This window comes from Coloeus monedula (genome assembly GCF_965178545.1).
Source record: "Coloeus monedula genome assembly, chromosome: 6".
Classification (NCBI taxonomy): Eukaryota; Metazoa; Chordata; class Aves; order Passeriformes; family Corvidae; genus Coloeus; species Coloeus monedula.
This window is the reverse complement of record NC_138786.1, coordinates 63669173-63696920: the sequence shown is the minus strand read 5'-3', so window position 1 is coordinate 63696920 and position 27748 is coordinate 63669173. Positions and strand designations below refer to the sequence as shown.

Here is a 27748-nt window from a genome sequence, read left to right as displayed (position 1 = left end):
ATTAGATCAACGATCCTCCTGGACTTGCTCCTCCCGTCCAGTTTTATTCTCTCATTGCTTTATGACATTTATCACGTTGTGTAATTGGCTTTTTGTGATACAGACACCAAAAATTCTCTTCTTTCCCCTTTATTTAGAAACACAAATTCCCAAGTCTTTAGGAATAAGGAATGTGGAGTCCAAGGACGCAGAATATTTGAGATGCAGCTTTGATGAGCTACAAATGGACAGCTGAGAAATTCAGGTGTCAGGAACAGCTGGTCCTGAGCCAGATTTATTGTCCGGGATCTGAGGGTGAAAGAGGCGGGAACACTGCAGGGAAAGCTGGGCTGAGGAAGCCACTGAGCCAACAACTCAATCCTCTTCCAAGGTGGAAAACAGCTCCGGGTTTGGAGGTGGGGCGGGAATTGGTCACCGAGAGAGGGATCCCTTTTATCGGAGTGAAATCAAACCGCAGCACCGCTATCTGCTAAAACCGGGAGAACTGGGATAGAAACCGCTCTGCCTCTGGGTTTTCCACACCGAGGGACGATGAGAAATAATCCTTGAAGCTCTGCATTAGGACACTTCAGTCTGTTTGCTGAATAAATGGGAATTTGGGGGATTTCAGAGCCGGGAGGAGGAGGTTGTTTGCTTGCTTTTAATGACTTTAAACACAGGGACAAAGAGAGGGACTTTGGAGAAAGGAGTGGAGTGCCAGGACAAGGGGGAATGGCTTCAGACTGGAAGAAAGTAGGGTTAGATGGGATCTTGGGAAGGAATTCCTGGCTGGGAGGGTTGGGACAGGCTGGGATAGAATTCCCAGAGAATCTGTGGTTGACCCTGTATCCCTGGCAGTGTCCAAGGCCAGGTTGGACAGGGCTTGGAGCAGCCTGGGATAGTGGGAGGTGTCCCTGCCCATGGCAGGGGTGAGATGGGATGGGATTTTGGCTTCCAAGCCACAACACTTTGGGATTCTGGGATTCTTTAATCACAAAGGCAATAAAATGTATCCGCACTCCCTTTCTCCTCAGCCCTTTATCCAGGGCTATGGGATTTGTGCCGTGGCACAGACAGAGAATTCCCTGCTCTGTTTCCTGCCCAGTGCCCACTCCGCCACCCCAGGAATCCCTTTCCGAGGCACACTGTGGATGTTTGAATCCCCCTGGCCCCGCTCAGCGCTGAGTGACAGCACAAGTTAAAAATCCAATCGATCCAGAGGGTGACCAGGAGGAAGTGACGGAGCCGTGACCCGCTCGGGGCTGTTTGAGGAGCTTCTCATTCCCAACCCACGGACTCCACAGGCTCCTGGGGCTGGGAATAAAGGAAAGGTGGGAGCTTGAATCTTTTATGGAACAAGCTGGAACAAGCTGCTCTCTGGTTTACAGGGACCAGCTGAATTTTTATGACTTCTCCACAGAGGAGCTGTTCCTTTTCTAGGTCACCACGGCTGCGGGGATGTGGCTGTCACCTGCTGTCACCTGCTGGGAGCAGCCACCGCGGAGATCAGAGCTGCACACCCTTCCTGGCTGCTCTGGAAAAGTCTCCCTGGTTTAATTCGCTTTCATCCTGCTGCCAGGAAATATCGGAGAGCTGGAGGCGCCCACCCGGCGCTCCTCGGATGCTGGGAGTCACTAACGGTTGTCGTTTATTGGGAAGAAATGGGAATCTGGTTTTGGGGGCAGGCAAAGTGTGGGAAGGGAACAGCTCCACGTGGTGCCAGAGGGAGCCAGAGGTGGTTGGAGCAGCTGCAGGAATGGAGCTGCTCCAGGATCTCCAGGTGAAGCTCCTGCTGCATTTAGGAACCACTATGGAAAAGCACAAGGATGTTCACGGCTGTCCAAACCGAGCTCAGTGATGGAGGAGATGGAAGTGGCAGCCCAAAAGTGGATTTGTTCAGGTGGATAAACTTCCAGGAGTAGAGAAACCCTCTGAGGGACATTTGGGACCGTTTTTCACACTCTTGGAAAACATATTCTTGGAACAAACTGCCCAGGGAAGTGCTGGAGTCGCCATCCTGGAAGTGTGGATGTGGCACTTGGGGACACGGATCTGCGGTGGCTTTGGCAGGACTGGGGAATGCTTGGGTTTGATGGTCTGAGAGGGCTTTTCCGACCTAAATATTCCATGATCGGACACTTAATGAAAGCAGCTCCTGGAGTGTTGGTGTCTCCAAAGGCTGACCAGGGAATACACACAGGGATGCTTGGAAAAGGAAAAAACCTGGAAGAATCTTGGTCTCTGATTCCGAAGCCAAATCCAAAGCTGAAATGCATCCCCGTCGGAATATTCTTCAGAGGGCTCTTATGGAGAGGGAAAAATGTTCCTTCTGTGCAGGAATGTCTTGGCAGACCTTGGCACATTCCCAAGGAAGTTGAGGGTGACCAAATCCAGGTTGTGACCAAATCCAAGGTTGTCCCCATCCTTCCGCTCCAGGGAGTTACAAATGAAGGGCTGTGCCCAGCAGTGCCCCTGAGAAAGGGAAATTCCCTGTGCTCCACACTCCCTTTTCCATAAATGCTCCATGCAGGAGGATTTGGAGCCTCCTGAGCTGCTCTGGGATCCAGACCTGGGGTTCTGATGGTGTCACGCATCCCAGTTTTATGGCTGAATCGTTTGGCCACCAAATAAATCCCAAAGCAAATCCCGGTGTGCTCCTGACAGATGAAGCGAGGTCCCACCAGGTAATTCAGTACCAAAGGATCTCCAAGACAAGTCCAGGAGTTGGACTCGGTGATCCTGGTGGATCCCTTCCACCTCAGGATGTTCTGTGATTCCACGAGAGGCTGCACCTCTCCCTGACCATATTCCCCATGGACACATGAGGAGAGGCAATCGCTTGTTCCCAGTCCCTGCCAGAGCCTCCTTGCCCTCTCCAGAGCTGGGATCTGCTCTGCTCCAGGATTAGGGAAACCTGAGGAGCATGGAAAGCTCATGTTTTCAGGATATCACACGGAAACGGGCTGGGAAAACCAGGGCTGATCAGTCTGGAGAGGAGAAGGTTCCAGGGAGACCTCAGAGCACTTCCCAGGAACTGAAGGGGCTCCAGGGAACCAGAGAGAGACAATTCCTCAGGAACTGGAATGACAGGACAGGAGGATGGCTTCAAACTGAGAGGGGAAATTGAGGTTGGATCTTGGGAAGGAATTCCTGGCTGGGAGGGTGGGCAGGGGCTGGGCTGGAATTGCCAGAGCAGCTGGGGCTGCCCCTGGATCCCTGGCAGTGCCCAAGGCCAGGCTGGACATTGGGGCTGGAGCAGCCTGGCACAGTGGGAGGTGTCCCTAGGATGGGATGGGATGGGATGGGATGGGATGGGATGGGATGGGATGGGATGGGATGGGATGGGACGGGATGGGATTTAAGGTCCCTCCCAACCCCAACCTTCCTGATCCTCTGCCAGAGTCTCCTTCCCTGCTGTCCCTCCCTTTCCCGTGGGATCTGACCCAAAGACAGACCTGGGTTAGAAATCCCCGGAAGTAACTTCAGGATTTTCCTGTGTGTTTCCTTTCCTTAAGAAAGCAGACAGAGGAGTTAAAATGCCTCAGATACTAAAGCTGGGAAGGAAATAGCAGGAATTTATGGTTACATAACAAAAATCATCCCAAGGCAGGCCCAGCAGGCAGCAATTCCTTGGATCAAATTAATATGTCCGATTTTGCCGGCACATTTTTGGGAAGAGAGGGAATTTGGATTTATTGTCCACATTTTGTGGAAATGGGAATGGGCAAAGCTCTGCCTGGGGATTATTTTTGATCACACCTTGAGAAATTCCGGGCCATGGCCTCCCAGAGGAGCTCCTGTGGGCGTTCACAGCTCAGTCATGGAGCAGGGAGGGTGAATAAGGGCAGGAGCAGCTTCGGTGTCAAAGTCATCGAGGAAAAGATCTGAGAATTCCAGGATGGTTTGGGCTGGAAGGGACCTTAAATCCCACCCAGTGCCACCCATTCCATGGGCAGGGACACCTCCCACTGTGCCAGGCTGCTCCCAGCCCCAATGTCCAGCCTGGCCTTGGGCACTGCCAGGGATCCAGGGGCAGCCCCAGCTGCTCTGGCAATTCCAGCCCAGCCCCTGCCCACCCTCCCAGCCAGCAATTCCCAATTCCCAATCTCCCATCCAGCCCTGCCCTCTGGCACTGGGAAGCCATTCCCTGCCTCCTGGCCCTCCAGCCCTTGTCCCCAGTCCCTCTGCAGCTCTCCTGGAGCCCCTTTAGGCCCTGCAAGGGGCTCGGAGCTCTCCCTGGATCCTTCCCTTCTCCAGATGAACATTCCCAGCTCTCCCAGCCTTTCCCAACAGGAGTTCAAGCTCCCAGCTCTGAATTCCTTAAGACAAAATCAGCAGAAATTTTATTTTCAGCATAAATATTCCCCATATCCATCTGATGGTTAGAACCAGTTTTAAACAGCCAGGAACAGGCCTGGAACAAACCTCACCTCGGAGCTGTGAAGAAGCAGCACAGGAGGAATCGGCCCTGAAAAGTGGGAATTTTTAAACCAGCACCATTCCTGGTCTAATTTAATTTCCCAAAGGCAGGAACAGCAATAAAAAACGTGTCCCTGCATGTCACAGTCTTTTTGGTTTTGGCCAAACTCTCTGTGTTTCATTCCACAAACGCAGGGAAGAAAAAAACCTCTTTAGATTCCCGGAATTGATGTGTGCAGGGAAATCTTTGGGACAGAAAATATTCCCTCATAGGAGAAAGATTAAAATCCTTTATGGGAACAACATCAGGAATATTCCAATATAAATGTGGAACTCCAGCTCTCTCTCTTCCCTCACTGAATTAATTGCTATAAATGTCATTTTTGGGACTGGTTCTGAATGAAATTTTCAAGATTTTACATTTCCCAGAGTAAATCCAATGGAAATTCCCAGCTGGGAAACATCTTTCCCTTTGGAGTAGATGTGATGTATTCCCATGATCCTGGGAGAAGGAATCTGCAGGATTCCTGCTCTTCAGGTGGGGTCTGAAATGTGCTCAAATGAATCCATTTCTCCCAGGTGACTTCAGTTCCCATTTTCCCATCTTTCCATTTTCGCTCCATAGGCAGAAGAGTGACAATTCCCTGTTTTTGTGACTCCCTCGTCACCTCACAGGACCTTCCTTCCCCTCCTGGCTTCCCTGATTTCTCATTAAGCCAAGCTTAGTTTTTAGTATCAAATAAGTTTTATAACATTATCTGTGACGGGTTTTTTGGGAATTCTCCTTAACCAACGCTTGGAATACCAGAGGTTTTCCTTGTGTCCGGTTTTCCAGCACTAAATCCCGCTCTGGGACAGGAATTTCTCTTCATTCCAGGGGCAGCAGAGGTGACCTGAAGCGGGATGTGACAGGAATGTGTCACACTGGTGACTCAGCCAGGCTGGCAGCCGGTTTAGTGGGATACTGGGAAGGAATTCCAGGCTGGGAGGGTGAGGAGAGGCTGGGATGGAATTCCCAGAAAAACGGTGGCTGCCCCTGGATCACTGGAAGTGTCCAAGGCCAGGTTGGGAGCAGCCTGGGATAGCGGAATGTGGCACTGGATGGGCTTTAAGGTCCCTCCAAATCCAAACCATTCTGGGATTCTGGAATTCCATGAAATAAAAGGTGGGGGAAGAGCTATCAAATGATCCCAGAGACATTTCCACCTCTATAATCCCACTTTATTCCAACCTGGAATTACTTCCCGGATGTTGTTTTCCTGGAGAACCTAAAAGCCTCAAGCACAATTTGTTGTGCCCCATTCCAGGCTCCTTTACCCTTGAAATTTTCCTTATTAAGCACAACCTTCGGGTTGTTTTCCACAAGCAGCTGGAAAAATCCGGGAATGGTGCTGAACAACTCTGGGACTTCAAAGAAGCTCATGTTTTCTGGAAATAGGATTAAAAATATTGTTGGTATTCCGGAATTCCACAGGAAATGGAAGGCCAGGTTGGACAGGGATTGGAGCAGCCTGGGATAGTGGAAGTGTCCCTGCTCATGGAACTGGATGGGATTTAAGGTTCCTTCCATCCCAAACCAGTCAGGAATTCTGGGATTCTATGAAAATTTGTCAGCCTAAACCAGATATCAACTGAATATTCCCCAAAAACTGCCTGGATTCTGCCTGGAGAAGCAGCTGTGGCTGAAGAAGGGGAGGGATGCTCTGAATTCCACATCTTTAATGCACCAGGAATTTTGGGATCAGGGAATGGTGGGAATCCAGTCAGGAACAGACTTCAGCACACTGACCCACTCTTAGCCCTTTTCCAGAGTTTTCCAATGCATTAAATTAAAACCGAGATTAAAACCAGGATTAAGAGCAGCTCTCCAGCTCCAAACCCCATTCCCACCTGGAAAAGTTCCCATCCTCTTCCTACAGCCAACATGGCCCAGCCATGAGTCATCCAGCATTCCATGGATAACTCAAACCCAGCAAATCCCAGTAAAAAATACATTTTCCAAGGGGAATAATTATCCAAGAGAAACAATCCCCTGGGAGCCAGCCCTGGGGCTGTAAATAAAAATCAGGATTTTATTTATCCTCCTGTTCCAAGGGGAATTCCTGCAGGAATCGTGTCCAGATGGATCCCAGGGTTCTGAATCAGCCAGGTTGGAAAGGGGGCTCCAGAGAGGAAAAATGGGAATGTTTGGATTAGGCTGGCCCAGAGCAGAGTAACCCTGGTTAATTACATGAACGGGTAATTAAATAGAAATGAAAATTAAATGGGAGAAGCAGCTAAAATTCCTAACGCAATTAATTCCAATAGAAATCCTTTCCTTCAGCGAGTTCCTTCCAGAATTCCCTGATTCCTCCCAGGCCCTGGGAATCCTGGAGCTGATTTGTGCCTGGCGATGCCAGGAGTTGCATAAACGTGGATTAAACATCCCCCATTTTCATCACAAATTCCTTGGATTCGGGAAGATCCCATCTCCAGCCCCGTGCAGGTACCAGAGCCCTTCCCGGGATGTGTCCCAGGAGCTCCACGACTTCCAGGGAAGTTGCCCAAGCACAAATCCCCGTAAATAAAATGTTAAAATTGGGGATTTGTTTTCCCAAAGCTCATCCCAGTGGGAAATCTGTGGGATAACAATTTTTTCCCTATATTTTCCAAAATATCCCTCCGCAAAATCTGGTTTAATCCCTTCCCTCGTTGTCCCTGCCCAAATTATTATTCCACGTGTTGAATATCCAAAGAAAGATTTTCTGGATCAATCCACTGGGGGATTATTTGAAGGAAAAGATCAGTGGGAGGCTGTCAAAATTCCCAAAAAATATCAGCTGGATGCTCCCAAGGAAGGAGGCAAATGGAGAAGGATGAGTTGGAGGAGGATGTGGTGGCCAAGGATAGCTCGGAGGTGGATGGATTGTGGGAATGGAACAGGAAAATAAAATAAAGTGGAATAAAATGAAATAGAATAGAATAGAATAATAAAATAAAATAAAATAAATAAAATAAAGTAAGTAGAATAAAATGAAATTTCAAAATTAAAAGGAATTAAAATAAAATAAAGTAAAATAAATCAAGTAATATGAAATAAAAGAAAGTTGAAAAAGTAAAATAAAATAACATAAAATAAAATTAAATAAAAATAAAGCAATGTAAAATAAAACAAAATAACATAAATAAAGTAAAATCAAATGAAATAAAATAAAAGAAAATTAAATAAAGAGAAATAAAATAACATAAAACAAAATAAAAAATAAGATAAAATCAAATGAAATAAAATAAAAATAAAATGAAGTAAAATATAGTGAAGTAAAATACAGTAAAATAAGTTAAAATAAAAAGAGAATAAAGTAAACTAAAATAAAGTAAAAAAAATAAGGTAAAAATGTAAAATAAAATAAAATAAAAATAAATAATGTAAAATAACATAACATAAAATAAAGTGAAGTAAAATAAAATAAAGTAAAAAGGTAAAATAAAATAAAAGAAAGTAAAATTAAAGTAAAAGAAAAGAAAGTAAAAAAGTAAAAAAAATAAAGCAAAATGAAATAAAATACAGTTTAAAAAGTAAAATAAAATAGCATAAAATAAAATAAATGCAAAATAAAATAATGTAAAATAAAACAAAGTAAAATAAAATAAAGTAAAATTAAATTAAAGAAAGTAAAATAAAACAAAATAAAATAAAATAAAATAAAATAAAATAAAATAAACCAAAATAAATAAGGCCGAAGTCCCTAAAGGCCCAGCAGATGTCCCAGAGCCCGGGGGGCTCCAGAGGCTCATCGTGCCCGGCTGATTCCCGGCTCACCTGGCGAATTCCCAGGCGATAGGCCAGGATCCGATCCACGGCGTTGGGATTCATCTGCGTCCACTGCAGGCTGTAGGAATAAACCCGGGGCCGGTTCTGCCACAGGGGGTTGTAGGTGTCGTAGTAGAATTCCGGGGCGTAGGCTTTTCCTGGGGAAAAAAGGGATGGAATTAGGGAAACCAGAAACCATGGAATCGCCAGGCAGCCAGGGAGTGATGCAAGAATTCACCCATCCATTGGGGAAAGGAGGGAAAACACAGGGAAATCATCAGGAAGTAACTTCAGCTGGGCATTGCTGGGATCCAAGGGCTGAGATGCAACTGCAGGCACCCCTCATTCCCAGGATCCAAGGTTTAAATCCAACCCCTCATTCCCAGGATCCAAGGTTTAAATCCAACCCCTCATTCCCAGGATCCAAGGTTTAAATCCAATCTCTCATTGCCAAGATCCAAGGGTTGAGATCCAATCCCTCATTCCTGGGATCCAAGGTTTAAATCCAACCCCTCATTCCCAGGATCCAAGGTTTAAATCCAACCCCTCATTCCCAGGATCCAAGGTTTAAATCCAATCCCTCATTCCTGGGATCCAAGGTTTAAATCCAACCCCTCATTCCCAGGATCCAAGGTTTAAATCCAACCCCTCATTCCCAGGATCCAAGGTTTAAATCCAACCCCTCATTGCCAAGATCCAAGGGCTGAGACCCAATCCCTCATTCCCAGGATCCAAGGGTTGAGACCCAAACCCTCATTCCTGGGATCCAGGGGTTGAGATCCAACCCCTCATTTCCAGGATCCAAGGGCTGAGATCCAACCCCTCATTCCCGGGATCCAAGGTTTAAATCCAACACCTCATTGCCAAAATCCAAGGGTTGAGATCCAATCCCTCATTCCCGGGATCCAGGGGTTGAGATCCAACCCCTCATCTCCGGGATCCAAGGGCTGAGATCCAACCCCTCATTTCTGGGATCCAAGGGCTGAGATCCAACCCCTCATTCCTGGGATCCAAGGGCTGAGATCCAACCCCTCATTTCTGGGATCCAAGGGCTGAGACCCAACCCCTCATTCCCGAGATCTGAGATCCAACTGCAATTCCTCCCCTCTCACAGTGTTTGGAGTGGTTTTGTTCAATATCTTCTTCCAGAACCACATTTTAGGGTTATTTTCCTCCATCCACGTTTTTTAAGGATTCATGGCCGTGCTTTGTCTTTATCATTATTTCCCTCCTCCAGGTGTGGGCATGGAAGAGGAAAAATTCATGGATCCAGTGGCAAAGACAGTTTGGAATTTTTGCTGCCAAAACAGAGCCCCAAACCCTCCTGAGCTACACCAGGAGCCTCCAGGACTGGCAAAAATGATATCCCAGAGCTGGGAATAGGATTTGGATATTCCCAGTGGCTGCTGCTGCCTCCATCCCATCTTTCCCCTCCACGTTCCCAAGTGGAAAGGCTCTCAAGCTGTCCTGAAGAACCTGGAGAGGTGCCCAATCTTTGTTTAGTTGTGGTTAGGACAAGGCAGGAAAAGGGAATCTCCCATGGAATTGGGAAAACAAGGGGATCACCAGCACCTCCGAGCCTTCATCCTTCATAAACGTGGGAAAAACTAAGGATGATTTCCCAAAGAGAGGACAAAACATTCCTAAATCCACTAAATCTGAGTTCAGGTTGACTTAAATCCATGGACAGGGTTTGCCAAGATAGGACGTGGATGCTCCATCCCTGGAATTGTCCAAGGCCAGGCTGGATGCAGTTTGGAAGAGCCTGATTTCCTTAAAAATGTCCCTTGCCATGGCTTTTTCCAACTCAAACCATTCCATGATTCCATGGTTTTTCATGGAACAGGTCCATCCTTGCTCATCCATAAGAAACAGGATGGGGGCAAACTCAATCCGGGGTTTGCTGTGCTCCGTGTTGTCACTGAAAATACCCAAAAATCAGGGAAAACCTGAAAAACAAAATGTTTCCATGTGTTTTCCTCCTGGAAAGGTCCAAAAGATGCTTTTCCTTAGAGAAAAACCAAAGTAGGATGAGGATTTCCCACTTCCCAAAGTTTCTACTTCCATGCTCTACTTCTGCAGGGATTTTGCAGTGGGAATTATTAGGAAAGGGCTGGAAAAACCTGGGAAAACACGGCCTGTCTGTCCCATGGAATATGAGAGGGGTATGGATTTGTTACGGCCTTCCCTTCATGGGGTTTTAGGAGTTCGTGCCAAAATGAACACTGAATTTTGGGATTTTCTCCTCAAAACTATCCCTGCCTCCAGGTGGAAATAGAGAGGCATGGGAGGCATTTCAAATTCCAAATGGGACGATTCCCACCATCGGAAAAGCAGTGAGAAGAGGAGGGAAAAATGCCTTTAAAAAAACCCCAAAAATGCCAAGGAACAAAGGCAAAATCCCGGGAATAAACACCAACATGGCACTTATTGATCCGGCTTTTCCCTCTCCAGCCATGCTTTTCTTTTCCAAGGATAAAAAGCCCTTTCAGCCAAGATAGTTTTCCCAATCGCCCAGGGAAGGAGCAAACACAATATCCCAAGGAGAAGGAGCAAAGCAAAACCGCTGCCGGATAAAAGGGACTGCAGCGGGAATAAAAAGGGAGCAGCGGTGGAGATGATTTGTTTTCCTTGTCTCGGAGAAGTGGGAATAACGGGAAAAGCTCATGCTGGATGCAAATTATCCTCTTCCCACTCCCAGTGCTGTTGGATATAATGGGATCTCTGGGGGGGACTGAGAGGAGCCATAATGAGCCACTTGTCACAAGAGGGGCACTTGAACGACGCCGTCACCTTTGGGGGAATAATGAGGCGCCGTGAGGAGCTGCATTATCCCAAATCCCTGTGAACGCAACACTGGGAATGGAGAGGCTGGAAATTTAACAGCACAACACTGAGAGCTTCCCTTGTAAACTTCGGGAAGCGGGGATGGGGTTTGGAGTGCAGGGAAAGCTGATGTGGCCTCTGGAAGTGTGGGAGTTAATGGGGAATATCGGGGCTTGGAAATCTTCCCTGTTCCCACAGCCCTTGGCTCTGGATCCTTGGGACAGCAGGGTCAGGGAGCTCCTGGGTATGGTCCAGAGGAGGGCTGTGAGGATGAGGAAGGGCTGGAGCATCTCCGTGCCCAGGACAGGCTGAGGGAGCCGGGGCTGCTCAGCCTCGAGAGGAGCCCCAGCTGAGAGGGGCCCTCAGCCCTGGCTGTCCCTGGCTGCAGGGAGGGCTCAGGGCAGGGCCCGGGCTCTGCTCCGGGGCCCGGCAGCGGCACCAGAGCCACGGGCAGGGCCTGAGCCCGGCAATTGCCCTGCCCAGGAGGCAGAACTGCTGCCCTGGGCAGGGCCCGGGCTGGAACAGAGCCCAGAGAGGGGCTGGAGCCTCCTCCCTGGGATATTCCAGAGCCCTCTGGACACGCTCCTGTGCCCTGGGCTCTGGGCTGGCCCTGCTGGAGCAGGGAGTGGCACCAGTGACCCTCTGAGGTCCCTTCCAGCCTGACCCATCCGGGCACTCTGTGCCTCCAGACAAACCCCCGAAACTGGCCACCGCTCCACCAGAACAACATTGGCCAACAAAGCTTTGAAGAGAAATGAAAAGATGGTGAATCCCAGAATTCCAGAATCCCAGACTGGTTCAGGTTGGAAGGGACCTCAGATCCCTGCCATGGCAGGGCCACCTCCCACTGTGCCAGGCTGCTCCCAGCCCCAATGTCCAGCCTGGCCTTGGGCACTGCCAGGGATCCAGGGGCAGCCCCAGCTGCTCTGGCAATTCCAGCCCAGCCCCTGCCCACCCTCCCAGCCAGCAATTCCCAATTCCCAATCTCCCATCCAGCCCTGCCCTCTGGCACTGGGAAGCCATTCCCTGCCTCCTGTCCCTCCAGCCCTTGTCCCCAGTCCCTCTGCAGCTCTCCTGGAGCCCCTTTAGGCCCTGCAAGGGGCTCGGAGCTCTCCCTGCATCCTTCCCTTCTCCAGGTGAACATTTTCAGTCATGAGCATTTGCTGTGCAGCATTCAATCCCTCCAGGCGGTGCATCCCAACATCCCAACACCCCAACGTTATCCAGCAGCCCTGTACCAGTGTAAGGTCAAAAATGGTTTGAAAGTCACCGAGGCACTGAATTAGAGAAACCAAGCAAACAGAAAAGTCACTTGAGCTGCTCCATCCCAAACCCCACCAGGATCTAAAAGCTGGAGAACTGTCCTGAACAAGCCAGGAATTCCTTCCCAAGATCCCATCTAACCCTACTTTCTTCCAGTCTGAAGCCATTCCCCCTTGTCCTGGCACTCCACTCCTTTCTCCAAAGTCCCTCTCTCTGTCCCTGTGTTTAAAGTCATTAAAAGCAAGCAAACAACCTCCTCCTCCCAGCTCTGAAATCCCCCAAATTCCCATTTATTCAGCAAACAGACTGAAGTGTCCTAATGCAGAGCTTCAAGGATTATTTCTCATCGTCCCTCGGTGTGGAAAACCCGGAGGCAGAGCGGTTTCTATCCCAGTTCTCCCGGTTTTAGCAGATAGCGGTGCTGCGGTTTGATTTCACTCCGATAAAAGGGATCCCTCTCTCGGTGACCAATTCCCGCCCCACCTCCAAACCCGGAGCTGTTTTCCACCTTGGAAGAGGATTGAGTTGTTGGCTCAGTGGCTTCCTCAGCCCAGCTTTCCCTGCAGTGTTCCCGCCTCTTTCACCCTCAGATCCCGGACAATAAATCTGGCTCAGGACCAGCTGTTCCTGACACCTGAATTTCTCAGCTGTCCATTTGTAGCTCATCAAAGCTGCATCTCAAATATTCTGCGTCCTTGGACTCCACATTCCTTATTCCTAAAGACTTGGGAATTTGTGTTTCTAAATAAAGGGGAAAGAAGAGAATTTTTGGTGTCTGTATCACAAAAAGCCAATTACACAACGTGATAAATGTCATAAAGCAATGAGAGAATAAAACTGGACGGGAGGAGCAAGTCCAGGAGGATCGTTGATCTAATCCTGCAAGAAGAAAGTCGATTACACGCCCAGGATTGTTCTCCTGGATTAGGAATTGTTTAATTGGGAATGATTGTTCCCACTGTTAAATGGGCTTTAAGAGACTCTGCGTTCCAGGCAGAAAAGAGGGAATGAGGTTTTTCACATTCCTTATTCCTTCTTCCTAAAGACTTGGGAATTTTCGTTTTTAAAATTTAAAAAAAGGAAAAAGGCTCAGCTGGTCCCTTTCAGAAAAAATAATCAGCCAGGATTCCTCTTCCCATGATTCATTGGGATCACTCAGCTATTTATCCCAGCGGAAAAAATTCCCTTAAAGGAATTGTTGCCAGACTGGGCTCTGCAAATTCCGACTGGGATGAGAGCAGAGCAGCACAGGGATCTCAGCAAAGCCACGACTGCCCCAGCCCTCTCTCCTGAATGTCCCAGATCCCAGCTGGAGCTGTAGAGGGTGGGATTGGTGTCGGCTCCTTGTCCTGCAGGAACAAACACTGGGAATTGTGCGGACACAGAGCATTCGAGGAATCATTTCCTTCTCTGATTCCCCTTTATCTTCCCATCAAGTTCTGCCAACTCCGTGGAGTTGGGGGCTCGGGAAGTGCAGCAGCTCTGTCCTGTGTTTATGGCACTCCCAGTGACAGGAGCTGGCTGTGAGCAGCTCCCACTTTATCACAGCCGCCATAAACATTTAGGGAAAGGAGATAAAATCAGGGATTTATAAATGCTTCCCCCTTTGGCAGCCTCAGCTCCAGCCCTTTCCATCCTTAAAATGCTGGGAGAGCAAAAATCCGAACTAAAACTCTGCCTTTAACTGTGTGAAATACCGGGAGACACGGAGTTTACGGAAAATGCTCCCCTTTCCTGTGCTCTGTTTGATTCCAGGATCTCTCTTTTATGGAAGGGTTGCAGGAAGAAGGAGAGGATGTTTTGCTCTTTATTTGCTTTTTGGGAAAGGCAAAATCCTTTGAGAAAGGCATCTCCTCCTGGATCTGCTCCTCATCCCAGTCCTGCAGCTGGATCATCTCCATCACCCCCAGCCTCCCCAGAACCACGGAAGCAGAAAATCAGGGAATTATTTGGGTTGGGAGGGACCTGAAGGATGTTCATGGAGATGTGGCCTTTCCTTAACCCTCCAGGAGGGACTTCCAAGGCCTTCCCTGTCCTCCAGGAGTGAATTCCAAGGCCTGGAATTGTTTGGGCTGAGCAGTGCAGAGCAGGGTTAAAGTTAATAAAGTCTGTTAATATTAAAATATTAGTAGCAAATAATTCCCTGGAAGCAGCTCCTCCAGGGAATTCCTCACTGCAGGCACAGACAACCCCGCACCTGCTGCTCCCACCGGCAACTTAAGGATGAGACTTTCCCACCCTTCCCAGAAAAATCTCTTCCCAAAATATTTACAGCTTTATTAAGATATTGGAACTTGCGGGGAAGGGATGATTTGGGAATAAAATGAACTTTTTAATGCCCGATTGAGGCACAAATTTCAGTTGATCTGAGGTCTGTCCATCCCAAATGGGTTTAGAGGTTCCCATTCCCATTCCAGGCACAGAAACCCAACATCCCAAAGTAGGAAAAGTGTGGAATGCTCTGCGTGGCATCCACGAGATTCCTTCTGCACGTGTCCTTCACTGATTCCTCCTTTTCCCTGGGGTTTTCCCGAGGATCCAGCTCCTCCCCAGCGACACCCAAAGGTGACACCTGCTGGCTGAGCCGTGCAAGAGCTCCCGTTCCTCTTCCTGCAATTCCTGCTGCTCCCCGCATGGCATTCCCAATCCCGCCGAAGCTTCCTGCTCATCCCAACCTGACACCAGGAGGTCAAGGGGTTCCTCAGCTCCATCTCCATCAATTTGGGGCCGTGATGCCTTGAGTGACCAATAAATCCAGTTTTAGTAGGATTTGGAGTTTCCCACTTCCCCCATTGGGATTGGTGAGTTTTGGGAAGCTGCCATTCCCAGATAGCCATAGCTGCCAGCATTCCCTGCCTTCATTTTTACATGGCTCACACACAGGGAGAAATTCCTGAAGCAATGGGATCCACAGAACCCCCAAAGAAATCCCTGCCTCAGTGTGGAGGTGACAATTTTCCTGTTCCCAGCGGGAATCCTGCAGAAATCCCACGGGAATGGCAGGTGAGGAAGGGGGAAGGGGTGTCACTTGTCAGGGAGTGCCAAACACCTGGTTCCTGAAGGATGGGCAGGGAAAAGGATGGGATATCCTGGAACTGTAAATAGTAAATGAGGAAGTGTCACCACAGGCACAGGGAGGGAGCTGAGGCCTCTGAGGAGGGGCGAGATGGGGAAACTCCTGGGAAAACAGGATCAGAGCACAGGGAAATGCAGCCAGGAGAGTTCCGTGGAATCTTTGGAGCAACACAAGGAACAGGAGCAGCCTCCAGGTCGACTCCAGCCCCTGGCCAGGCTCCAGAGCATTCCCAAGCATTCCCACAGCTCTGCCTCCACACCTGGAGGTGTCCATGCCCACCCAGGTTCTATCCATGGATCCCAGGTCCAGCCAGGCCCCCCTAAGGCTTCCCAAGCTCCTCAGGACTTCCCAGGAAGCTGCAGCTCTCCCCTCTTGGCATTCCTCCTCCTTCTCCCTGTCCCCTCCCAGCTGTGGGCTCCCCACTTCCCGAAAAATCCAACAGCTCGTGGCTGCTCCAACCACTCCAGAGCCAGCCCACAATTCCCTCACATCCCACAAAGAGTCATTTTTGAGGGAGAAACGGGACAAAATTCCAACCAGGAATGGACTGAAATGCAGATTTCCAAGGAATGCCCCATCCCTGTGGCTGCCCCTGGAAGTGCCCAAGTGTTGGACATTGGGGCTCGGAGAAGCCTGGGATAGTGGGAGGTGTCGCTGCTCATGGAAAGGGGTGGAACAAAATGGGATTTAAGGTCTCTTCCAACCCAGACCAGTCTGGGATTCTGGATCACATCCAGCAATGACTTTTTGGGGTGAAATCCCTTTATTTTCCTTCTCCCCCCAGGGCAGGCTTGCAGTCAGGATTCAGAAATCTGCAGCAGAGGGAAAACCTCAGCCACCCTCTCCTTCCATCCCAAATTCCATCCTCCAGCCTCAGCATGGAGCGAATTAATTTCATTTTCCTCTCCTTGCTGCTGACAGGAAAAGCAGGATTGATATCCAGCAATCCCACCTTGTCCCCTTCCCAAAAATTTGGCATGGCCTGCTAGACTGATGAAGTAAATATCCAAAATTTCCAGACTCTGGAATAATTGCCAAGAAGGCTTTCACTGGCTCAGAGCCCACTGCCTTTGCTGGGCATTGGGGCAGGAGATCCATGAAAAATTCCTGTTTCCCAGTGGGAATTGTCTGTCCCATTTGCCCACCTGTGGCTTAAGCTGCCCTGGTAAAGTTTTTAGGGCAGGGCAGAATCTGCTGCCAAGGTAAAGCTCCTCCTCATCCCAATCCTCCAAAACCAGGCAGGAATTCAGCAGGAAAACACAACAACATCCAAGCTCTGCCTGCCTTGGGAAGGATCTTTCCTGCTGGATATTTTCAGGAGCTGCTCTGGGCTCTCTTGGAGTCTCCAGGGTTTTTAATTCAAATAAACCCCTCTCCCCCCCCGTGCCTGGCAGGTGAATGGAATAGGATTTTTTCCCTGGTGCTGCTGCTCCAGCAGGAATTTTAAAGCTCCCACCAGTGACAGCACAGGGGACCTTTGGTCTTGGATTATTTTTTCCACTTCCCGTCAAACTTCCGGCAGCAGGTGTCTTTTGGGGTGGGGGGAGGCATCCCAGGGATGCTGGATGTGGTGTTCCAAGGAATATTCAGATTTTTTGGGGAATGAGCGTAAAATGAATTGGGACACACCAAGAATCCCAGAATGGTTTGGGTTGGAAGAGACCAAACTCATCCCATCCCACCCCTGCCATGGCAGGGACACCTCCCACTGTCCCAGGCTGCTCCAAGCCCTGTCCAACCTGGCCTTGGGCACTTCCAGGGATCCAGGGGCAGCCACAGCTTCTCTGGGAATCCTGTTCCAGTGAGAATTTGGAAATGATTCCAGCTCCATGCTGAGGACCACGGACATGGAATATCCTGAGTGGGAACTACGGTGTTCCGCCACCAGGAGCAGTGCCAAGGGCACAGAACAAACACTGAGGCAGAAATTCCTGAACGAGTTTCCAAAGAGCTCCTTCCAGAGGTGGATTCTGGGATCATCAGAAGGGATGATCCAGTGTCCATCTCCTCAAATCCCAGTTTCCTGGGGGAAGGGAAGGCAGGAGATGTGAAATCCTCAGGCAGAGTGAGGTACCTGAGTGTCCCATGGTTTAGTGGTGGGTGTTGGTTGGACTGGATCATCCCAGTCTAAACAAATTTACCTTTCATTTTTCTTTAGTTTCACCCACCAGATGTGACCTGGAGCAGTAATTCCACGGAAAGATTTACCCTGTGGAACACTGGAACAGCTTCCCAGGGAATGGACACATTCCCAAGGCTGCCAGAGCTCCAGGAGTGCTTGGACACCGCTCCCAGGGATGCCCAGGGTGGGGTTGTTGGGGTGTCTGGGCAGGGCCAGGAGTTGGATTTGTGATCCTTGTGGGTCCCTTCCCCCTTTGGATATTCCATAATTCCATGAAAATAGATTAATTAACCACTTCCAGTGAGACAAAGTCCTGCTGGCACAAGGAGAACTTCCCAAAGAATGGGAATATCCTCACACAGCACATCCCCAGTGAAACCCAGGAGTTATCTTCTAAATAAAAGGGTTCCATTAAATATCTTTCCCTGTTCATCACGGCTGGAAGCATCTAGGATAAATATCCCAAAATTCTGAAGAGAACTGGTTTTTATGGCAATTGGTTAAATGCCACCCTCGGTAGGGAAACGCTGCTCGAGTCGTTGGGAACAAAAACTTTCCTCCCACGGGAAAAATAATCCAAGTGGTGGGTGCTGGTTGAACTGGATCATCCTAGAGGTCTTTTCCAACCTCAGTTATTCCTGGCACAACTGGAATGCTGCCATGGATGGGGATAATCCCTTCCGGAGGGATTGGCAAGGAAGGAGTGTTTAGATTGTCAGGTTTGCTCGGCTCTCAATTCAGCATCACCAGCTCCAAAAAGCTTCCGAGAGCTCCAAGAAAAGGGAAAGCTCGGATCACGAACTAATAATTAAAGCCTCCCTAATTAGCCCTTGATTGGCTTGATGTTGCACTTGGCCGGAAGCACTGCCAGGGTGATGTAAGACAAAGTAAATAATTAAAGATGAGCTCATTAATTAATGCAATATCCCACGGCAGAAAAATTCCACAGGCCAGAACAACACGGAATTAATATTCCAAACTGTCTTCCCTCACTGGTGGGATCAGAAGTTGGTTGATAAAAGGAATTAAGTCCATGGAATTCCATTAGAGTTTTGTTTAGTCCTACCCAGGGCTGTGATGAATAATGGAAATATTGAATTCTAATATTAAATCTATAGCCCTGCCAAGCCAGCCCCATCCACTGTGGACAGAGATTCCCAGTGGAAATTAAGGAAGGAATCCCACATGGATGTGTATCCAGCCCCGAATAAAGAATTTTATGGATAGGGAACAAAATTTGGCCTCTGTTCCTTAAAAATCCCTCTTTGGACACAATTTTGGGGACAAATTCAGCCCAGGGCAACCCCAGCAGAGCAAATTCCATCTCAAGGGGGTCAATCTTCCCAAACTTCTGAATTGCTGAAGGGAAATGTTAAACCAAGGCTTGTCAGGTAAACTCAGTTCTAGGTAATCCTAATCCTAAACAGCTCCCGAGGGGCACAGAGAATCATGGAATTGTTCAGGTTGGAAAAGACCTTTAGGATCATCAAATCTGGCTGTCAAACCACCCCTGCCACATTCACCACTATTCCATGGCCTCAAGGGCCACATCCATGGGTTTTGGACAATTCCAGGGATTGTGACTCCACCACTGCCCTGGTCAGTGTTTCCCAGCCCTTTCCATGAAGAATTTCCCCCTAATATCCAACTTTAATCTTCCCTGGTGCAATTTGAGGCCGTTCCCTTTTGTCCTGTCACTTGTTAATGATGCAGAATAATACTAATAATAACAATAATAATACTAATAATATTAATAATAGTGTGGAAGAGGACGTGGAAAGAGGAGGGAGGAGGAGGAGGAGGAGGAGAAGAAGAAGAAGAAGAAGAAGGAGGAGGAGGAGGAGAAGGAGAAGAAGAAGAAGACGACGAAGAAGATGACGAAGAAGAAGAAGAAGAAGACGAAGAAGAAGAAGAAGACGAAGAAGAAGAAGAAGAAGAAGAAGAAGAAGAAGAAAAAGAAGAAGAAGAAGAAGAAGAAGAAGAAGAAGAAGAAGAAGAAGAAGAAAAAGAAAAAGAAAAAGAAAAAGAAAAAGAAAAAGAAAAAGAAAAAGAAAAAGAAAAAGAAAAAGAAAAAGAAAAAGAAAAAGAAACAAATCTCACTTCATCCCTCACCCCTCCTTTGCCCACTGGGAACCTGGAAAACATGGAGATCAACAGACCCTGCCTTGAGGAACCCAAGCCACTGTGAAAAAGCTGTTCCAGAAGTGTCCCCAGCTGGCCAGGCCAGGCCGTGACCCAGGCAGGGCTCAGGTGTGTCCTGGAAGAACCTCTGGGACCTCAGCAGCTGCTCCAGGGAGGGAGAAGCTCTGTCCTGTGCTCATCCCCCTCCTTCTCCAGCATCCAAACCCTCCCTTGGGGAGACTCCTCGGCCTCTCTGCCATTCATGGATCTGTTTTGATTTATTTGCTCCCAGCCCTGGCAGGGTTTTATGAAGCCACTGCCACGTTTTGTTGCTCTCTGGATATGATCTGGCCCTATCAAGCCCTGAATAAAACATCGAGGCGGTGAAGCTGTGAGGAGCATGAACTCAGCTCTGCTTCCCCACCAACACAATTTGCCTTGTCACTTCATATTTATGTCGAAGAGACTGGCAGGTTACATCTGCCTCACGTTGGCCCAGATGCTATAAATTAACCCCTCTTCCAAGTGTGATTTATTTGGCTTTCATCTCCTCCAATCTGGCTCCAAATATACAGGACAAAAAAAGGGAGGTTTTGCAGGCTCTGGGGTCAGAATAAATCTTTCGAGCCTTAAATGCTGCACTGAAAAGCTTTCTCTGAGCACACCAGTGGTTTTCTGCAGCCCAAGTCCAGCACGTTTCTGTTTTCCTGCATGAAAAACCAGGAATAAACCCAGCTTAAACTGGGTTACAACAACCCATTATTCCCCCCGAAACAAAAGCTCCACACAACTGCCACATTCCTGCCTTGGAGTTATTTATTGTGCTTTTTTAACCCGGTCATGTCTAGGAAGTGCCCAATTTCTTCTCTCTATTCACATTCCCGGTGAAATCCAAGCCTCCTTTTTAACCATTTCATCTTTTTTTTCATCATTTTCAGTTCCCCAGGGCTTCGACTCCATCTGTGCTGCTGGGAATCAGGAGCACAGCCGAGCTGCTGCTCTGAGAAGAGTGTCAGAGCATTTATTTGCTAAATAAACTAAGGTTTAACCATAAAATACTAAGAAAAGTCCAAGTCTTACTTACAGCATCCTTAATCCGACATAAATGAACACCATGGGATGAACCCTAAATGAGCACAGGGAGGGCTGGGAGATGGAAAACATCATAAAATCATTTTAGGACTCATTTTCAGTTTTGTAATTTGCTCAAACCACTCCCAACTGCCCCAGTTGTGGCAAAATAATTGCTTTGGAATAAATTCCCACAGTCTGGGGTCCAAATCCTGATGGATAAATTGAACCAAATTTACTCATTTGAGGCCAAACAGTTTTTCTGGTTTCCTTCAGAGCTGCCTTTGGGATTAAACTCCCAAGATTTGGAGAAGTTGGTGGCTGTGAAAACATCTCCAGCAGGCTCTGAATGGTGTGAGCCAAAGGTTGGATCCCATTTGGAAGGAGCAGAACCATCAGGAATTGCAGGATTTGCTGTGTTCCCACCATGTTTGTGCCGTGTGAAATTCCTGCCGAGGGGATGCCATTCCCATCATGGGATGGTTTGGGTTGGAAGGGACCCGAAAGTTCATCACATTCCAGTATTCATCAATCTTCCACTATCCCAGGGTGCTCCAAGCCCCAGTGTCCAACCTGGCCTTGGACACTTCCAGGGATAAATAAGCCCAAGCAAGGAAAAAGTCTCCACCTGAAAGCAGACCCACATTTTTTCCTGCTAAACCAAGTTTTACCGAGGAAAAAACCAACTGGGGAGCTGGAAAAAATGGTTTCCTTTTTTTGCAAGAGAGATGTATCTGCAGAGTCTGTCCTGTTATCAGAGCAGGGTCCCTGAGAGGGGATCTGGATCTCTTCCATGAAATCCTTCCCTCTTCTTCTGGTGGCAGAGATGATGATAATAATGCTCATTTTCCTGGGATGTGACAGAATCCTGGGAGCTGCCAGGCTGGCAGCAATCCCAGAAGGAAACCCCTGTGTCCAGGTGATTCTAACTGGAGTCAAACTGGGATAAAACTCTACCAACAATGGGGCATCTTTCCTTCTATGGAATTCCTCCTTTAAACGCCCTGAAATTTCTTCTTGGTTGGTTTCTTTTCCTATCATTCCTTTCCAAGCAGCTTTTGGGGGAATTTTGAGCTGAAACAGGAATTCCTCTGACAGGAATCCCAGACCTTTTTGGCTTGGAAGGGACCTTCAAGATCATCTCATTCCAACCCCTTCCATAGGCAGGGACACCTCCCACTATCCCAGGTGGCTCCAAACCCCATCCAGTGTGGGTTTGGAGACATTTTAGGACTCTTCAGGGAGGCTGAGGCTGCTCTTATTGGCCTCCAAGAGTCCCCCCTGAGCCCACTCCCAGCTGGTGCAGAGGAACCGGGAATTCTTCACCCACCACAGCCTGGAAAACCAGAGGGATGTGGAACCTAAAACCTGATGGGATTCCGGGAATCTGAAAACCTCGGCTTGGACACATGTGCTGCAGGCACCGGGTCTCGCAGGATCAGGCACCAGAGCCTTCTTGATTAATGTCATTAATTTCCAATAGAGTTAAAATCAAGACTTCCAACCCCCCAGTTTTCAAAGATCCAAGTTTTTCAGCTCCAAGATCCCAAAGATAAAAGCCACACCAAGATTGGCTCCATCCGCACATTAATTACACCCCACGGGAGGATCCTGGGGGCTGCACAGCCTCCCCCAGCCTGGGATCTTGTGTAAAAGTCCTTTGCTGCTGGAGAAAAGGAGCAAATCCCAACATCCCTCTGTTCTCGAGGAGCTGGAAGTTGTCGGAGCCTGTGATGTGCCCACCCTGCTCTCCAAGCTGGAGAGAAGAGGAAATCCAACTTTATTGACCACTTCAAACAGCGGAATTTTGCTGCCTGGTGAATCCCTCAGGTCTCCCTCAAATGTACCCTGCCAGGTGCCCATGGAGAAGGAATATTTTCATTTCCCACTGAGAAATCCTGATCTTCAAAGCAGCTGAATCTCCTTCTTTTCGCCAACCACAATCCCAACAAGACTCCTCAAGATGATTCAACTTGGACATGATTCAAGATGGATCAACTTCGCCAAATCTTGGGATCTTTTTGGCAACCAAAGGAGGAGTTGAGTTATCCAAGAGGTCCTCCAAGACCCCACTGTCACCGAAACTCAGGAATAAAGGAAACTCTCCAGCACCACCTTTAAGGCCTTGGAGAATCTGGAATTACTTTATTCTGGCCAGGATGCGCCATGGAAATCATTCCATCCACACGTCCCAGGATGTGCAGTGGAAATCATTCCAGCCACACAATTCTTTACCAAACTTTTCCCATATTTATACATAAAACCCCCCAAAACCTTCTCATTCCTTGGTCCCAAATGACCCCGTTCTTACTACTGGATCTCCTTTTGGTTATCGATCCCTTTGATGACAATTTGGTTCCCATTTTTTGCCTCTCTTATCCATCTTTTCCCACCAGAGCTGCTCCAATCCCTGCCAGGGGCTGACGTTTGGTAATGGCCATTTATCTCCTTCTCCTACTCCCATCCCAGACATTTCAAACTCACAAAGTCTGGGAATCTTCTCTTTGTTGATCGAGGCCCATCAAGCCTCACCCAACCAAACCCAAACGCTCCATGAGCAGAGTTTTGAAAAGAAACTTCAGCTCCTCTTGGAAAGTTGAGCAAACTGCCTACAATTCCTTCAAAAAACACTAAAAAAGCCATTTTAAGAAGTTGAATGGAAATCCACTCCTCCTACCTGTGACGAGGAAGCTGCAGCGGCCGGCGCCCGCCTCGTTGATGATGTTGCAGTTGTAGATGCCGTAGGAGTCGCGGGAGAGGCTGCTCACGGTGAACTCGGTGGAGTCCTGCAGGTCGAACTGCCCCGTGCGCAGCAGTTTGCTGCCCAGGCGCCACTCGTAGCTCAGCACCCGCGTGGGGTAGGCCCGGAGCACGCGGCAGCTCATGGTGACACCGCGGCCCTGGCCCTGGCGCAGCTCCAGGAATGCTGGCTCCACGGCCGGGGGGTCTGCGGAGACACAGGGAGGGCGGGAGGGGGGTTAGAGTGGGGAAACCAGGCCTAGGGGCAAGATTAACAAAGGTTGTTGTTTAGGACCTGGCCTAAAGGCAGGACTAAGCCAGGTTCTTGTTTAGGACCTGTCTTAGACAAGACTAATGCTGGTTGACTAATGCAGGTTCTTGCTTAGGACCTCTCCTAGAGACAAGATTAACCCAAGTTCTTGTTTAGGACCAGTCCTAGAGACAGGACTAACCCAGTCTCCTCCTCTTGCAGGAGCTTGAGTGGTTTCTTCTTTGCACTTCCTTAACACTAAACATGTTAAACCCAGGTTCTTGTTTAGCACCTGGCTTAAAGGCAGGACTAAGCCAGGTTCTTGTTTAGGACCTGTCTTAGACAAGACTAATGCTGGTTGACTAATGCAGGTTCTTGTTTAGGACCTCTCCTAGAGACAAGGTTAACTCAGGTTCTTGTTTAGGACCAGTCCTAGAGACAGGACTAACCCAGTCTCCTCCTATTGCAGGAGCTTGAGTGGCTTCTTCTTTGCAGATCCTTAACAAGTTAAACCCAGGTTCTTGCTTAGGACCTCTCCTAGAGACAGGATGAACCCAGGTTCTTGTTTAGGACCAGTCCTGGAGACAGGACTAACCCAAGTTCTTGTTAAGGGATCCCCTGGATCAGCACTGAATAAAACCAATACAAGCCTTGCTTTAACTCGGACCGGGCTTGGAGCGACCTGGTCTAGTGGAAGGAGTCCCATGGCAGGGGTGGAATGAGATGGTCTGGAAGGTCTCTTCCATCCCAAACCAGTCTGGAATTCTGGGACTTGGTTTGAATAAAGTGCACGAGGCACCAACACTGCAGGCACAGAGCTGAGCTGGTCACTCCGTGCTCAGTGGGGACCTCTCTTGTGGGCATATTCCCGAGGCTGCCAGAGCTCCAGGAGCGCTTGGACACCGCTCCAGGCATGCACAGGGTGGGATTGTTGGGCTGGATGATCCTTGTGGGATCCTTCCAACTTGGGATATCCCATGATTCCATGAACTCCCTACCCCAGCAGCGGCTGTCAGGCTTCACCACAAATTCTCATCTCTGGATCTTTGCTCTCCATTCTGGTGGTGGTTTTGCTGTCCCAGTAAGCCCAGAATGAACCAGTTGCCCCCAGCCAGAGCAGCCTGTTCTGCCTTAACTCTGATGAAACCGGTTTTAAATAATTCAGATGCGCAGTTTCAAACTCCTTTGGATTCCAGCAAAACACCAAATAAATAAAATATAACCAAGGCCAGGCATGTGCATAGACCCCACTTCCTGCTGCCATTTGCCTTTGGAAAACTTCATCACTGCTGGAAAATAAGGATAACCTGGCCAGAGTTCTTGTCAGCACAGCTCTCTAGAGCCAGGAACACGCATGGGAAATGTGTTCCCAACGGGATGCAAACCAGGGAATGCCAGGGCATTCTGGCTCTCTAAAGAACTCAGCTCAGTTTTTAACCCCTGAGAGAGAAGAATTCCTGAGATCCTCCCGTTCCAGGCTGGCACAGGGAAGTTTTGTGTCCTTGTCAAGAGCTGTTTTACATGACACATTAAAATAAAGAAACCCTGAAGAGAAGAATCTTCAGAGAGTCCACTCCAGCTCCTTTTCCATTTTTTTCTTTCCCTTTCCCTTCCTTTTTTTCCTTTTCCTTTTCCTTTTCCTTTTCCTTTTCCTTTTCCTTTTCCTCTCCCTCTCCCTTTCCCTTTCCCTTTCCCTTTCCCTTTCCCTTTCCCTTTCCCTTTCCCTTTCCAAAAGGAGCTCTCCTTTTCCACTCTCTTTCCAAGAACATTTTATCCTCAGGTTCTCCATGGGTTGCTGTCTCCATCCCAGCTATCAACAACCTCCAGACTCCTGATATTTCATTCCCTTTCTCAGGGAAGCTGTGACCAGATCATGGACAATTTTTCTATCATTTTCTCCCCTTGCTCATAAATCCTTGGAATGTTTGAACACCCAAAACTCATCTCTGGCTTGGAATAACATTCCCTCCTTTGTTTTCCTTGCTGCTTCCATTTAATGCTCCAAATCCAGGGAACAATTTCACCTCCCTGTGGCAGCTCTGTTTGACGACTTGAACAGAAATTTGTATTCAGGCCCTTCTCTTTTCTCGCCTTGCTTTATTTACTCACAAGCTACTTTAGCCTCATAAATAGCTTTTAAATGCAACTTTCCCCTGCCTTTAAGGTCAAAAGAGTCTTTAAACCCCACAATTCCCATCTATCCAGGGGCTGATGATCCCCAGTGACAGGAGGAGAAAATTAACTCCGGGTGCTCATTCCCGAATCCCACTTTTGCAGGTAATAACTTTAATGGCAAAGGGAAGGGCTGATAAAAGCCCCAACCGGAGTTAAGAGCTCGTTTTTCTGTCGGGTTTTCTGTTGTTTTTATAGGATTGTGACTTCCCAGATGCTCGGAAGAAAAACTGGAGCTGTTTGTGACTTCTCTGCGTTGAACTCATTTGCATCAGCTCTTCCCCAAGGCTTTGGCAATTTGATTTAATTTACTTTTTCCCTCCTCTTTCCTTTCATAATTCCACTATTAGTTTTGGAAAAATATCCAGCAAATCTGCCAAGGGAGCACAGTTCATTCTCTTCCACAATTATCTTTGGGAAACAAACGGGGCTGGAGTTAAAACAGGCTCCCTATTAATGTTTAATGAAGTTTTTTAGCCTAAGTACATTCATGTTTTAAGGATTAGAAAATGGAAAAAAGGAAAGTTCTGGAGCTATCCGGAGAAATGACAAGATGCTGGTTTGCTTTGAGCCCAACAGCTGCTCCTCGTGGTGATGATCAAATCCTGGTTTTTATTGTGGGATTTGTCACGGAGAAAATTCCCGGAATTTATTTCCACCACATGGCCCCAAGCAGAAGCTTCACCTGCTGGTTTGGCCTCTCCAATTTGCTTTTTAAGATGAGCAAATAATGAGTTTCTCTCTCCCAGTACCGGGACTGATAAATAAATAATCATAAAAAATAATCATCATGGCTCTGCTGGGTTTCCATTGGGTTTGTGGCCACTGCTGGATTCGCACCACAGGGATGTTATCCCACAAAAACCCGGGATGGAGAAGGAATAACCTTTCATTGGTCCTGGGGTAGGATTGGCACCCCAGAAAACCAGAGGAGGAAATGATAAATCAGGTTGGATGACAGAATTTATCAAGGTATTTTTGGATCTTCACCACCTTGGAATCTTGGAATTATTAAGCTGGAAAATACCTGGAAAAAACTCCAAGATCATCAACTTGACCAAGTCCCCCCATGCCCAAGAAACCTTATCCAAAGTGTCATTCCTCTTTTTTTCAACATTTCCAGGGATGGAGACTCCACCGCTTCCCTGGACATCCTATTCCAATGTTTAACCACTCTTCCAGTGAAGAAACTCTTCCCAAAATTCCCCCCTTGACCACCCCTGGAGCAACTCGAGGCCGTTTCCCCTTGTCCAGCCTCTGGATTGGGTCTGGATGGGGACGGGGCTGCACCGTTGCCCTGGGGATGATCCAGGATATCCCAGGCCAGGTGGGAAGTGGGAATCTCCCCTTCGCAGATGTGGAATGGTGCTAAATCACCACCTGTTTAAGATGCCACCAAATCCAGGATGATTTTAGCCAGAGCCGTTTCCAAGATGGGATGGAGACATGGCATAAATGATTTTACTCCCTCAGGGATGTGCAATGCAAAGGCAGAGCCATTCCAGCTTCCAAATCATCCCAGCTTCTTCCCTTTCCTTGTATTTTTTGAAATCATTGAGGGTGTGTTTTCCTGTGAGGTAAAGTTCCTTCCTAGGATTTGTCTCCTGCCTGAGGAGGAGACTCCAATGAAGATTTGGACCAGACAATTAATTTTGGGGTTTTTTTATTCTCTGTCTCCACCTTTGCCTCTGATCCATCATTCCCAGGCTCAGGAAAACTGGGTGGAATTTCTCCAATTTCCAGCCCTGCATCTCCCAAGAAACATCTGGAAACGTTTTATAGATTATAAAGCAGGTCTTTTATAGGATGTGGTTGGAAATGGGGGTTGTGTGTTTTATAACAAAAATCCCAATGATTTATTAATATATTTAATATTTCTGTAAGAATAGACCAGAATTGGACGTAGAGGAAGGACCTGGA

At 48.1% G+C, this 27748-nt stretch overlaps 1 protein-coding gene across 2 annotated transcripts in view; it reads right to left on the bottom strand.

The window, feature by feature from the left end:
* Positions 1-27748, bottom strand: part of MDGA2 (MAM domain containing glycosylphosphatidylinositol anchor 2) — a gene marked incomplete at both ends in the record, with an annotated part of 224034 nt that overhangs the window by 29651 nt on the left and 166635 nt on the right. For both annotated transcript variants that reach the window (XM_082283040.1, XM_082283041.1), the window contains 2 exons: positions 8198-8346; positions 23345-23614. In XM_082283040.1, the coding sequence (XP_082139166.1) occupies positions 8198-8346; positions 23345-23614 (419 nt within the window). The remainder of the gene's footprint in view (positions 1-8197; positions 8347-23344; positions 23615-27748) is intronic.